The sequence below is a fragment of the Dermacentor variabilis genome, unplaced genomic scaffold (assembly GCF_050947875.1).
Source record: "Dermacentor variabilis isolate Ectoservices unplaced genomic scaffold, ASM5094787v1 scaffold_16, whole genome shotgun sequence".
Classification (NCBI taxonomy): domain Eukaryota; kingdom Metazoa; phylum Arthropoda; class Arachnida; order Ixodida; family Ixodidae; genus Dermacentor; species Dermacentor variabilis.
Window position 1 is genome coordinate 2,673,545 of NW_027460324.1, and position 15,232 is coordinate 2,688,776.

Below are 15,232 nucleotides of genomic sequence, written 5' to 3' on the forward strand. Positions count from 1 at the left end.
AACACTCAGCCGTGTATTGCCAAACTTGTTTTACTAAAATCCATTACACACATCATTCACACTTGCTGTACCAGGTTCAAAAAGAAGTGTTTCAAGATGTCGGCAACATGCTTTGTACATCAATATTTTCAATATTTATTTTGCTTTGTATGTACAGTGAAATCTTAATAATAATTTGAAGTATCTTAGAATTGACGGATAATTTGAACTGCTTTGTTGGTCGCAGCAAAGGCATATGTACAGTCGTCTGATTTTTCGGATTCCCTAAGGGCCGGAAAAACTTCTGAAAAAAAAAAATGGATGCCCCCAAAGCCTCAAATCGCCACAGGCACGTCCGAAACGGCTCTCAAGACCTACCATTACAATTATTAGGCCTATCGGCACTCTTACTGTGATAGGAGACAGTGGGTGCACGCGTGTATACTGTCACGAGTAGTGCTACACACCGGCAATTAGAGAAGACGTCAATTGCTTGCTGTCTTGCGGTTTGTACTCGAGCGAGCTGCCGGGCCTCTTCGGTGCGCTGCTGCAACGTCGCCACGTCAGCATGTGGGTCACTTTCATTCGCATGAGGGAGCATGGCGTCGAGTGTTGTAGTCACTTCCCGGCCGTAAACAAAAGCGAATGGTGTTAGCCCAGTTGTCTCCTGAATGGCGGTATTATACGCAAAGGTGACATAAGGGAGTACTTCATCCCACATTTTATGTTCGTCAACGTACATCGACATGTCCGCCAGGGCTTTATTTAGCCGTTCTGTGAGACCATTACTTTGCGGATGGTAGGCGGTAGTTCTGCAGTGAGTAGTTTGGCTGTACCGCAATATGGCCTGCATCAGGTCACTACAAGGTTTGTCTGATTCAGAAAAAGGTGCACGGCACCACAAACGGAAAGGTGCAGGGGGTGCCGGGCTGCACCCACTCGCTGCAAGGTTCAAGGGTGCAGTGCATTGCGGCGGCACCTTGCCTTGCACCACGTACAATCGAGCACGGGGGTGCAGGGTGCACAGCTGCACCTCGGGGAATCGAGGTTCTAGGTTCAGTGCACCGTGAGTAGGTGCAAACTTCGCTGAATCGAATAGGCGTAAAAGGTTCAGGGGATGCCATTTGTGGTGTGCCGGGCTGCACCCACTTGCTGCAAGGTTCAAGGGTGCACTGCACCGCGGCGGCACCTTGCCTTGCACCCCGTACAATCGAGCACGGGGGTGCAGAGTGCACTGCTGCACCTCGGGGAATCGAGGGTCTAGGTTCAGTGCACCGTGAGTAGGTGCAGAGAAACTTCGCTGAATTGAATAGGCCTAAAAGGTTCAGGGGGTGCCATTTGTGGTGTGCCGGGCTGCACCCACTCACTGCAAGGTTCAAGGGTGCAGTGCATTGCGGCGGCACCTTGCCTTGCACCACGTACAATCGAGCACAGGGGTGCAGGGTGCACTGCTGCACCTCGGGGAATCGAGGTTCTAGGTTCAGTGCACCGTGAGTAGGTGCAAACTTCGCTGAATCGAATAGGCGTAAAAGGTTCAGGGGATGCCATTTGTGGTGTGCCGGGCTGCACCCACTTGCTGCAAGGTTCAAGGGTGCACTGCACCGCGGCGGCACCTTGCCTTGCACCCCGTACAATCAAACACGGGGGTGCATGGTGCACCGTTGCACCTCGGAGAAAGGTGCAGTGCACTGTGAATAGGTGCAGAAGGTGCAGAGAAACTTCGCTCAATCGAATAGACCTACAGAATGCTGTCCCCCTGTCAGTGATAATGGCCTCTGGCTCGCCATGACGCAGGACGATATGAAAAATTAAAAATCTGGTGGCTTCTTCAGCGGTCGCGCTTGAGAGTGCGCACGTTTCTGCGTAGCGTGTCAAGTAATCCGTCGCAACAGTAATCCATTTGTTCCCAGCGCTGGACGTCGGGAAAGGCCCAAGAAAGTCCAATCCAACTTGCTGGAACGGTCTTGTCGAGGGTTCGATCGGTTGCAGGAATCCGGCAGGTTTCGTTGGGGGAGTCTTGCGGCGTTGACACTCTCTGCACGTATGGACGTAGTGCTCGACTTCTTCGGCAATACGTGGCCAGTAATAACATTCTCGAATCCGCGCAAGGGTTCGTGCAGAGCCGAGGTGTCCAGATGTTGCTTCATCATTAAATTCCAGCAAAATTTCCGGACGTAACGACAATGGTACAACAAGAAGGTAGGCCTTCTTTGTAGGATCGAAGTTCTTTTTGGCTAGAACACCATTTCTCAAGCAGAATGCGGACACACTGCGCTTGAAGATTTGTGGTACGCCGTCACTTCGTCCTTCAAGGTACTCAATGAGGCCACTAAGTTCAGGGTTGGCTCGCTTTTGCATGGCAAAATCGGAGGCGGTAACCATACCCAGAAAAGTTGAGTCGTCGTCTGTACACGGTGGTGGTTGCTCGAAGGGGGCTCGGGACAACAGTCTGCATCTGAATGCTTTCTTCCGTTCTTGTAGAATATGGAGATGTCGAACTCCTGCAGCCGCAAACTCCATCTCGCGAGGCGTCCGGACGGGTTCTTCAGGTTTGCTAGCCAGCACAAAGCATGGTGATCGGTAACGGCAGTAAAGGGTCGGCCATATACATATGGGCGAAATTTTGATGTTGCCCGCACTATTGCCAGACATTCTTTTTTCGTTGTGGAATAGTTTGACTCTGCCTTCGATAAAGAACGACTGGCATAGAGATGATGTGTTCTCGTCCGTTTTGTCTCTGAGCAAGAACGGCGCCGAGGCCGTAACTGCTGGCGTCGGTGTGGATTTCTTTCCGTGTTGTCGTCGAAGTGCGCCAAAATGGGTGGCTATTGGAGACTGCGCTGGAGCTCTCGAAACGCTTCATCTTGTGGTGCATGCCATACAAATGGCACTTCCTCTTTTGTCAGGCGTGTCAGAGGCTCTGCGCTCCGCGAGAAATCTTTGACGAAACGTCTGTAGTAGGCACAAAGTCCGAGAAACCTAACGCTTTTCTTTTCACGGGGCTGTGGGAAGTGTTGCACGGCAGCTGTCTTCTCTGGGTCTGGTAAGATGCCTGCATAGTTGAAAACGTGGCCCAGGAATTTCAGCTGTTTGTAGGCGAAGCAACATTTTTCATGCTTCAGCGTAAGTCCGGAAGACTAGATAGCACGCAGTACCACCTCTAGCCTGCTAAGGCGTTCGTCGAAGGTAGAAGCGAATACTATCTCATCGTCAAGGTATACCATTTCAGTCCAGCCAACACGGTGTCCATTACCCTTTGGAATGTTTCAGGGGCAGTACACAGCCCAAATGGCATGACCTTGAACTGGTATAAGCCATCTGGTGTAATGAACGCAGTCTTTTCGGCATCCTTTTCGTCAACCTCCACCTGCCAATAGCCGCTCTTTAGGTCCACGGACAAGAAGTATCTTGCATTGCAAAGGCGATCCAAGGCGTCGTCAATTCGAGGGAGCGGGTAGACGTCCTTTCTTGTGACCTTGTTGAGTCGGCGGTAATCGACACAGAATCTTAGGGTGTTGTCTCTTTTTTTCACGAGCACGACGGGGGAAGCCCAGGGACTTTGAAAGGGTTTGATGACATCATCGTGCAGCATTTCTTTTATCTGTTTCCTGATTGCTTCCCATTCTTTCATGGACACACGGTACGGTGACTGGTGAATAGGCCATGTACATTCATCTGCTGTTATCCGATGCTTTGTAAGCGTCGTCTGGCAAATCTTGGACGATGTAGTGAAGCAATCCTGGTAGGTATGAAGCAGTTTCTGCAGCCGTTCTTGTCTCGCTTGCAGCAGAGCAGGGTTCGAATGAAATGTCAGGAGGTCGAGGTGCGAGTTCGTTTTCGAGCGTGAGGATATTGCCTATGTCGGGAATAGTCTTGAAGAGCGCCACCGTGGTGCCTTTAGCGGGATGGCAATATTCCGAGCAGAAATTTGTTATCGGTATATTGGCTTTTCCTTCGACCAGGCGGACCATCCCTCTTGCTACAGACAACCCTTGCTCAAACAGCAAACTTGGGTTCGCTTCGACCGATCCCTCCACGCAGCTGCCGTTGTTGGTACCCACTGCGATCAGAGTACTCGAACGGGGTGGCAACGTGATATGTTCATCAAGAATCGCGAGTGAAGCAGATAATGCAGGACTTAAATCGTGCGCTATGGCGTTCTCTGGTGAAAGACTTGTGGTCTGTGTCTGTAGATTAATGACAGCACTGTTTGCCGAAAGGAAGTATATGCCCAGAATGATGTCATGGGTGCACGGCTCTAGGACGATGAAATTGGTAGGGTACGTGTGTCCTCGCTACGCTACACGAGCCGTACATCTTCCCTTTGGTGTTACTACGTGACCACCTGCTGTTCGTATCTGTGGGCCGTTCCAAGCAGTAAGAACTTTCCTTAGTTGAGCGCCGAACACTGAGCTCACAACGGAGAAGTCAGCACCGGTGTCAACCAGTGCGAACACATCCCGGTTGTCTATCTTCACTGCTAGGCCCGTGGATTTTGTTCTGGTATTGCACGTGCGTTGGGGTGCGGTGCTGCGGCTTTGCCGGTACTTGCTACTGATGCATCGCTGGTATGAAGATTATATTGTTGCGTCGTTGACACATTTTGTTCGTACGGCGCAGGCGTAGTTACATCACTGGAATGTTGTGGCGGGGGAAGGTTTTCAGCAGTGCGACTGGCTGCAATCGTGCCTTCATTGGTTACCATCCTCAGTTTCCCAAGCTAGGGCTGGGGGACCTTCCACGCACTGCTTCCGCGTAGCTAGGACGGGGAGAAGTAGAACGGCGAGATGAGGGTGACGGCGACCTGACGAATTCTGCCTTTGTAGGTAGTGTTCGATCTCAAGTGGCCTTTGGCCAGGTTGCGGACGTGGAGCCCCGATAGGGAACCCACGGATGTCGAGGTTCCTGTAAAAGCAGCGACGGTATACATGGCCGGGCTCGCCGCAGTCGAAGCATAAAGGACGCTGGTCGGGAGTCCTCCAGACGTCGGACTTTCTCGGGGCTGCCTGTTCGACTCTAGGCGGGCGGTCATTTGGTCGTGAGCGTTGCAATGGCGAGTACGCCGATCTGGTCGGCCGCACTTGGCTGTGCACAGCGGTGGCATACGACATAACCTGAGGTGGTCAAGAGGTGTATTCGGGCGCTTGGTGCGGCTGAACGAGTTGCCCTGTTCCCAGTGCCTGCTGGACTTCTTGTCTGATAACGTCACTGAGCGCTGCGACTTGAAGACTGGAGCTAGGGAACATTTTACTAAGTTCCTCTTGTACTACAGCCTTGATTGTGTCTTGAAGGTTGCTCATGCTCATGGTGTTGAATTCCGTGGGAGACGTACCACGGACCAGAGCAGGGCGTCCGTACTGTCTTCTTCGAACATCGAGTGTGTTTTCCATGGCTGCGGCTTCAGTTAAAAATTCAGCGACTGTTTTTGATGGGTTCCGCATTAACCCAGCGAAAAGTTCTCCTTTCACTCCTCTGATAAGAAAACCAAGCTTCTTTTCTTCCGGCATTTCTGGGTCTGCCCGACCAAAAAGATTCTTCATTTCTTCCACAAAGACGGCCACGCTTTCATTGGGCAGCTGCAGACATGTTTGAAGTTGTCTCTCGGCTCTTTCCTTGCGAAGGACACTTGTAAATGTAACAAAAAGGCTTCGCTTGAAGTTTTCCCATGTCGTGAGCTGCGACTCTTGGTTGATGAACCATGTACATGCAGACTCCTCCAGCGCGAAGTAAGCGTGCTGCAGCTTCGCGTCGTCGTCCCGCTTGTTGTAGCTCGCCACGCGCTCGAACTGTTCGAGCCAGTCTTCAGAACCATCGCAGGGGTTCCATGGAATGTCGGTAGCTCCTGTGGCTGCTGCAACACTGTGGCTTTAGGAGTGATGGGCTCGCTCATCTTGACTGTCGTGGCCTCTTTTGCAGGGCATGTCTTCTCTGGTAGGAATCCGTACTCAGAGGAGAGCTCAAGATTCCGGCGGCTTCTTCGTTGGTCGTCTTCGTCTGGCTGATGCAGACTGGTGTCGCGAGTGCCTGAACGAGCGCTTGACATACCCAGCACCTCCACCAGTAGTCACGAGTGGTGCTACAGACAGGTGATTAGAGAAGATGAGCGCACAGCAAGACAACCATTTATTGAGGCGAACTTGTGCCCCACATAACCAAAAGCAACTAGCCCAATAGCAGCAACATGTGCGACCATGGACAGCAATCGATAAAGAACGATCATCCCCTATCTGCGGGCAGTATTTAAAGGCTGTGAAGGAACATGCGTAGAACTATCGCGAGAGATAGCGTGAGTTGCCCTGCCTGATACGATGGGCACATCGTAGATACAAAGCTATCGCGGTAGGTTTGTGCGAGTGCTCACACGCATTAACTTCCATCATGCGAACGACACCGGCACAGATGCAAAGCCCGAAAGGCACGTGGCAATACAATGGTATGCTTTACCGCAACACGTCACGCATGCTTCACCGTGTAACAGTGCTGTATTGGCAAAGCTGACCGGCATTGCGCAGCGTGTCGTGCTTTCCGAACTTCGAAACCATCGGTGAGGATTACAAAAGTGGAGTTGGCACCATTACTAACAGGCGAATTGTTTCAATGAAAAACACTGCACAGAACAGCAAGAATCTTGGTAGCGAAGGCCTAGCATTGCCACGGTGGTGGCTATGGCTGCCAGCAGATCTGCGTGCAAAAGTGTCGGCTCGAGGCGGCGAGATAATCAATGTCTGTGGTGGTGGCAAAAAGCCCGGAAAATCGGACGGCAAAGGTTTTTTGTGTCCGCAATTTCAGATATTCATATACATTGATACTATGGGGTACTTGGCAGTGCCGCGATGGCGTCCAAATTATCAGCCATGCCCAAGAAATTATTTAGGTGCACATTAAGGAGCCCCAGGTGGGCCAAATTACTAGAGTCCGCTACTACGCCGTGCCTCATAATCAGATTGCGGTTTTGGCATGTTAAACCCCATGATTTATTTTTCTTGTCCGGGCTTCTGGAAAAGCTGTCGTTGACTGTATTTAAATGCGCTCCAGTACATTCGAACTCCAGGAACTGTGCAATGGTTATGTCGAACAAACTTTCTCACTCCCATGGACTGCTTTTCGGAGAAACTCTATCCAAAGGCTCAGTGCATAGACAGAACCCATAACGTCGCATGCTGTAAAAATGATGAGGAAAAACTTGCTGAACCGCAGAGAAGCAGAGCATCCCCTTTTCCCCATCTGGCTTAAAAGGAGCAGGAAGGGGCCCCCAGCGTGCGCATGATCATGTTTCTGCATGCTAACCTACGCCCCCATCTCCCTTAGCATGAGCTTGATCACATTACTGCACGCTCAGTTACGTAATCTCCAGCAGGTGTTTGCAGGATGAGGATATGCATCAGGCCACCAGCCTTCTTAGCTCGCCCTCGCATGTTTCCCTTGCACTTCTTATTGCACTTGTCATAAGGAACCTAGGCCTCTCTGGCAAATGTGCGCTGATGTAAGAAAAATATCCCCCTTTTGCAGACGGACCCCTGTGACATTTTTGGTTTTGCATGCTGTACTGCACATTTGATTCAGTGCTATATTTAGCGCTATATATCTGTACTTAATTCTAACTGCATTTTATTCGAATAAATTTCCAGCCCCCTTGGAGTTTAAATTAACAGAATTCTACTTTATTGGCTTGACATGCGCAATTGTGTGTGCAGCGCTTGAAAGGGTTAATGTGATTAGCTTTCCGTGGATGCTTCAAGCAATCTTTGGTCCGCCAATGTCTGACCTCTTTCTATTTCTGCGAGTGCATTCAGCAGGTGTACGCTTGACGGAGTGCCCGATCTTCTAGCTGAAAAGCTTTGTGCCTGCAATAGACGACTGTGCATATTCGCCGTAGTTCATTCAAAGTCCAGTATGCTGAACCCTAATTCTGCAGTGCCAGTGGGACAAAACTGTATGTGGCTGCAAGGCTGTGTTTAGTTTCTATGCGACTTCCGAAAGTGTGCACACTTGTCTTGGTGCACCACACGCATGTATCTATGTGCATGTGCCAAATCAAATGCCACATTCTTCGCCCATTACACATCGTACAAAAGGTGTCCTTAGCAGTACAGTTTACTGCTACATTGCTTGAATGCTAATTCCATTAACGTTGAGTCATTGTGAGGCATTTTCTACCAGAATATATTTAAATGTGATTAGCATTCTTTAGAAACTTCACCCAGTTTGCAGTATGTCTATGTTTAGGCCCAACCTCTTTCTGACCCACATCGGTGTGCCGAGGGAACAGTGTTCAAAACGAACCGGTGGACCAACTTGGAGCGCTGGGTATGTAACACTGCAGCATGTGCTGCTCCTCAGTTGAGCCCCTTTGAGGTCATAATCGTACAATGCACATAAACAATTGTGCCATTATCGTAAGATTACGTGAAGGCCTCCAGTAATCTCTGGTGCAATGCCAATCTTCCCAGCACCATCCTGGAGTGTAGCAAGGAGGGCAAGTCGAGCAGCAACAGTGGAGGCAGCAGCTGTTCGAGCAGCTCGTCCCAGCACTCAGTGGGCGTGGCCACACTGAGCACCACCACTGGCCGACCCCCGACTGGCGGCAGCTCCACCTTGCCCGCCGTCCAGGAGGAGCCTGACGACGGCTGTGGGGCCGTCTCCATGGCAACGCCAGCACCGCAAGAGCAGCAGCAGCAACGTGGCGAGGGGTGCGTGGTCCAGCTTGTGTAGACAATTTCGTGCTCATATTGTTATTAGCTTGAGCCACAGAACCCTTGCATGTACTCTTCAGGCTAGCCCTTGAAAATCTGAAAATATATCAGGAATGTATGACTAATGAGTAGTAGCTATTTAATCAAAAGGATAGGTCATTAAATTGTATGCTTCATTAGGTAAGATTTCTGTTTCAGCACTAAAAATCATTAGTTTCTGGGACAGTCCTGGTGCATAGAACTGTTTGCATTTAAAAACAATCCTACCAGGAACTCCATCAATGATTAGTATTATGTTAAAAAATGCTTATATAGAGTGTTTATGGAATTTTTATTTAGTGTAAAATAAAGTTAAAAAATTTAACACCAGCTTGAAGGCTTTTGAATTTTTAGCCCACCACTCCAGTTTACTGGCCACCTTTTCGAGTGGTGACTTGGCTGTTGGAATTATTCATTTGGTCAACATTTAGGCTTCTTTTTTTCTTCTTTCTTTTGCGTTCCTTGGGTGTTCTTTTACCACATGGTGGAATATTAGAAATGTGAAAGGTCATCTGTTCCCTTGATTGGCCAGAAGGGAGTATGCAGGCTAGTAGGCAGCCTCTGTGCATGGGCGACTTCGCATTGAGTGTGTGTACCTTTGAGTGCATTTCAGTTTGTAGCAGCAAGCAAGACTGTCCTACTTTAAATTCAAAAACAACTTTCTTTCTGCTTATTTGAACATGAATGCTCCTCGAAATTATTTGCCTGCCAGGTTACCGATTTTTGATGCGTTTAACGGGGGACTTGGTAATTAGAGCTATCTTGGTTATTTGTACATAAAATTCACTGTCATTCCAAAAGGACTTTTGGGCAAGTTGGTGCTTAGATTTCCTAGGTATACTTTGTGGCGCAAAATACATTTCTTCCTTTCTTCTGTCCCTTTTCACGAGATGTATTTTGCCCCACAAAGTATACCTAGGAAATCACTGTCATTCAGTTTCTCAAGCTGATTCACAAAATTGCAATTATTTTTTAATAGGTCAAATGATTATAGTGATAATTGAGCTCACTAGTGTTATAGGTGCAACGACAATAGGTAAAAAGGTTCTTGGCAGAAAGCTATAATTAATGCATGAGTGGACAGCAGAGTGTTTAAGGATGGAAGTGCTGCAAGCAGTTCTCAAGTCCAGCAATTGGCAATTTAGCAGCTCGTAAAAGTTGCATTCTAAAACGCCGTCCTATGTCTTGGCTACGACTAAGCCTTTTCTTCCGGCAAAAATACGACACAATGATTAGTGCTAAGTCCCTAGGTATTTTTCGCTAGCAGAAAATCTAGCGACATTAATTAGCACATGAACGCTAGTTTTGAATGTTTTGCAATACAGTAAATCCTCATTAATTCAAAATCCTGGATAATTTGAAGGTCCCGTATTTTCCAGCGTAAATTTTACTGGATAATTCGAACCGGCGGCTTAGGCCAACCTGATTAATTCAAAGATTTGGGGTGCTATGCGGAAATTTCCGATCCCCATTTCACTGCAAACCTGACGAAACGACGGCCATTCGGAGCCGTGAGGCGACGCCTCACGGCTCCGAATTTGTAGGTGAAGCGCCCGACCCGTAGTACTGCTAGCACACAAATCAGTCCATGGTACTGCCGAAACGTGCGTCTGCAGAGGAGAAGACGTGTGTCACTGCAACGCAGCGGGAATACCGGTTTTTGTCACGTGCTCTCGTCTCCCACTCCGCACGCTCCTCGCAGTCAGTGCGGGTTCCATGCCGCTGCCACTGGATGCCGTTCGCCCATTCTCTCTCCGCGCCTGCGGCTACGTGTGTGCATGCAATGCCACTCTGCACCATTCTTTTGTGTGCGGAGATTGGGGGTGTTGCAGCTAGCGTGGTGTTCTTTCTTCTTTTTTTTTCTGAACTGTGCAGAAGTGCCAGTGAGCGAAGATGCCAAAGTATAAGACTTTAACTCTGCAGCAGAAGTTTTGCTTGATCCAAGAAGCGGGTAAGAACACGTGTTCCAAGACCGAGTTGGCTGAAGGGCACAGCATGCCCCTCTCGACGTTGTCCACAATATTAAGGAACAAGTCAAAGGTACTGGAGGCCTACAGCAAGACACGTTCTTCGAAGCAGTCGCGAGTATGGGCTCCCACGTGCCAAGATGCGGAATCGGCTTTGCTTCGCTGGCTGCAGAAAGCAAACGCAGCTGTCCTTCCCGTCAATGGAACGATACTTCGGGAGAAGGCCGACGACTTGGCTCTACAACTTGGGCACGAAGAGTTCAAGTGTAGCAATGGATGGTTCAGCCGTTTTAAAGAGCCAAGTAACTTAACCGTCGTGGCCAGCTGTGGCAAGAGCGACAGCGCCAACGAGAGCGTCGTCGACGGAAACACGTTGGCTCCATTGCTTAGCGAGTATGGTGCAGATGATGTGTACAACCTTGACGATGCAGGGTAGGAAGGGTAGCCAACCGGACGTTATTCTGGTTAACCTCCCTGCCTTCTGCTTTTCTCTTGCCTCCTCCTTTGATGAGGCAGCCCTTTTTTTACAAGCTGCTGCCCACATGAACGTTCGCAGCGAAGGACACCGTGGTCAAGGGTCGAAAGCAGGGCAAGGAAAGAATTACCGTTCTGTTCAGCGAGAACAAGTGCGGTGAACACAAGCTGCCGCTACTCGTAGTTGGAAAGAGTGGGAAGCCTCGCTGCTTTAAAAATGCACGGCCGCCGCCAAGCGATGAGCTTATCTACCGCCACAACAAGAAAGCCTGGGTCAGAGGCCCAACGTTTGAAGATTACGTTCGACAGCTTGACCGCAAGTTCGTGGCCACAGGTAGGTATGTACTCTTCGCTGGTGATAATTGCCCAGCGCACGGTGACATCCCACACCTGAAAGCTATCAGGATGGTATTTCTTCCACCGAACACCACGTCGATCTCGCAGCCAATGGACCAAGGTGTCATTCACCACACGAGAAAGATTTACCGCCACCACCTGCTCAAGCGCATTCTCCTTTGCTACGACAACGGCAGGGAATACTCCATCGGCCTCCTCGGGGCCATATGTCTTATTACGTATGCATGGAAGCAAGTGGAAACCACTTTGATCATGCGGTGTTTTGAACACGGTGGCTTCTCGAAGGAAAGCACCGTCGATGCTGGTGCTGACTATTCATGAGCACTTGAGGAAGAAGGAGCCGAGTATTCAGCCGCATCAATGCACTCTGCGCAGAGGATAGCGAATCCGGTGCAGTCAGCTTCGCTGAGTATCTGAACTTTGAAAATGATCAACAAACCGGCTACTTAGACTTGGAGAGTGAAGTTACCACTGATGCCGCGATGTTCGATGACAGCGACGACGACGCTAACGAATCCTCCGGAACACCCGCTCTTGGGGAAGTTATCAGATCGCTGAACGTTATCCGCAGTTTTGTTGAGTGCCACAGTGGAAATTCTCAAATGCTGCACGTAGTTGGCCAACTAGAAAACATGACCCTTGGAGTCTCGAACTACATGACGCGGCGACTGGCATCTGTGATTACTTTAAAATCTGAAGATTGCCGAATAAAGGTAGCGCATTCCTGCAGGGAAATTTTTTGCCTGGGTTGCATTTTTTTGTGTGATCTGTTAATTCGCAAACCTGCTTAATTTGAAGATTTTTTGTGGTCCCGATGACTTCGAATTGACGAGGTTTTACTGTACTTCCAAAAATTGAACACCTTTTGTTTCTGCTGCTTTGGTTCTTGCTGAATTTATGCGTTGTAGTAAACGGAATTTAACATTCTTTTGTGCCAAGTTTTGCACGCCCGAGCATACCGTTACAAGGAGAAAATATATGTATTACAATATATACATCTACAAGGTTGTAGCTCAGTTGTCAGGGTAACACCATCTACGGATCGTCGAGACACTTCAACCTCCTCTTCACCTCGCAACGTGAAAATCTGCCAATGGCGTGGCGTGTTTAGTCAGATGCCTCATTGCAGATACGCCCGTGTACTGTGCAAATCTAGATGCATTGTTCTGGGCATGATCTGCACTGCACGTGCTGGCGCTCATAACCATGTTATTGTGGGGCAACCTTTTTGCAATTTGTTTAGAAGTGTTTACCGACAAGATACGATCCACCAGGAACGCTCTGGGAATTTGTGAAGTTGCTTCTACTGCTAAAACTCTAGAACCATTGAAGTAACGAAATTCACGATTTGACCAAGTTCTTCCCAGCAAATAATGTTTCATTATATTGAGGTTTGACTGCAGTACAGTCAAACCCAGTTTTAACAATCCTTGATATAAAAATTTATCAGTAATCATTTCACTGGGGTTTACAATTTTTCAACCCTGCCTATTGAATCTGCATTCATCTATAACGAACATTTTAAAAAGCACGATGCTGTTAAAATGAACACTTCAAAACCAGTCGCAGTAAAAGGAGGGTGCATGTGGAGATCTGAAGTACGAAATCGCAACTGAACTGGGTGCACGGCAGCGAGACCCCCCCCCCCTCCAGTCCCACCACAACTTAAATATGACCGCCGAGATAAGTGAGTGGATTTCAGAAGCCGCTGGGAAAGTCACTTGGTAGCCATGCTTTCAAGGCGTGTCCCAGGGTCCCACGACGGTGGCATCTGGGCAGTTCTTCATGCGGTATCATGTGGACTGCACTTATTTAGATCATTTGTATCGATGAGAACCAAGGGGGAGCTGCTCAAGTGTCTCCATCTTATTGTTGCTGTTGATATTCATGCGACCCGAGCCAATGTGAATGCGGCACGATGAACTGTCGCCATGCAAAGTTAGATTTTTAGAAGTTACTGCAAGAAACCACGAGACAACACAAGCTGACAACACACTGCTTGTGTTGTCCCTTTCTTCAAATCTCGTGGTTTCTCGCAGTAACTTCCCAAAGTCATGAATAACCAACTGTGGTACACACACTCTGCTATGCAAAGTTAGAGTTGGCAGTTGCTGTTTGTTGGTGCCTTGTTTATGTTGCTGCTAACAGATCACGGTGGTGTTCTACCTTTCAAACTTTGTACTTTTCCAGGCGACCCAACATAGAAAACATAACTTCATGGCTCTTGGCACTCGGTATGTGGCTGATGCTGGAGCCCTAATGGCAAGATGTTTGCAAAATGTTGGCATGCCACAGTATTTAATGTTTCAGGCTAACTAGAACGCTTCGCCATCATGTGCAGAATCCACTAGAGTCCCACTGATGGCAAATTATACATCACACGCTCTCGAAGAAAATATTGCAGTGGCTGCACTCATAACTGTGAGATGACAGGTGATCAGTTCTTGTCCGGAGCTGTTTTGACAGCCATGGCGCCACATTTCATTCTTTAGACGACTTTTTTTTAACAGAAACATGTAGCTTGATATGGGAAAGTACAGAAGACAGAAAGGAACTGCAGTAAAATGGAAAACTAGGCTAGTTGATAGGCATTCATGTTGAAGTTAATGAAGTTAAAAATGAAGATACTGAAAATGTAAATTTTGAATCAAAGTGACATCGGAATATAGCTGCCAAAGCCACCGTCAGTCTCAATTTTGGAGGTTTTAAACAGTGACTTTGTATGTGACAAACTACTCACATAATGAGCACATTTTGAGGAACCATCTAGTTCATTATAAACAGGTTTGGCTGCATATAAAAATTTATAAATGCCAGACCATGACCTCCGAGACTTCCAGCGTGGTGCGCTTGCTGGCTGATCTTGGAGATCATGCCCCATCGCCATGCTGGTTCTCAATTTTTCGTGTCATTTTTGGTTGCATATTTTCTTTTTTAGCTTAGGTACTGAAAATGTCTATCTGTGATAGCTTTCTGTCACGCATCAACTCTCATTTCAAACGTCAAATTTCCATGACGGCTGCTGCACATCTCCACTATGGGAAAGTAGGCCTTGTACACAGTTCAAAATTTGCTGCAGTTGCCCTTTAAGAAGACAGCTGCCCGACAGGGACAGCTGATTATCAGTCTAGAGGTTTTTCAATGTGTCCATGTGCCTTTTATGCCGTGCCTACTCCTCTCAGGGTAGAGCAAGCAGCGTCGCCTGTGGGTTGCAAGGACCCGTTTTCAGAGGAGGCGCGGTGCAGCATATTGACCTTGTGGCAGCCACAGCAAAGCGACCAAGAGCAGCTCCTCGAGTCATCCGGCAAGCGCCCTGTCCTCAAGGCAGATGCGCAGATCACTCTGGGTAAGCACCGTGTTTTTATCTGGGACTGTTGCTCCCAGACCATGTGGCAACTTTTCCAGCATCATGGCTGAGGGGCTTGGCATTCGTCTGCTGAGCACATTGAAGGGCTTGTGGTGGACTGCTGTATAGTCTTGCATAAGGGCAGCACACCTAAATTTGGCTTGAATATTTCAGAAAAATTCCTGGACAGAAAAATTAATTGGCACACTCCAAGCTACACTCCCTCCGCTCACCTCATCAGCCACAGTTGCACAGTAGTATCTCTGCATGGTTTCGACACAGTACAAAATTGTGTATTGCCTTCACCTATCGGTTGTAATCACAGCTGATAAAATTTCTTGCTGGGAAACTTGTCAATACAAATGTTTGGGGCCATG

At 48.5% G+C, this 15,232-nt stretch overlaps 1 protein-coding gene across 4 annotated transcripts in view; it reads left to right on the forward strand.

Moving 5' to 3' along the window:
- LOC142568055 (uncharacterized) overlaps positions 1 to 15,232 on the forward strand; it is a 403,528-nt gene that overhangs the window by 288,371 nt on the left and 99,925 nt on the right. For all 4 annotated transcript variants that reach the window (XM_075678140.1, XM_075678141.1, XM_075678138.1 and 1 more), the window contains 2 exons: positions 8,430 to 8,669; positions 14,692 to 14,855. In XM_075678140.1, the coding sequence (XP_075534255.1) occupies positions 8,430 to 8,669; positions 14,692 to 14,855 (404 nt within the window). The remainder of the gene's footprint in view (positions 1 to 8,429; positions 8,670 to 14,691; positions 14,856 to 15,232) is intronic.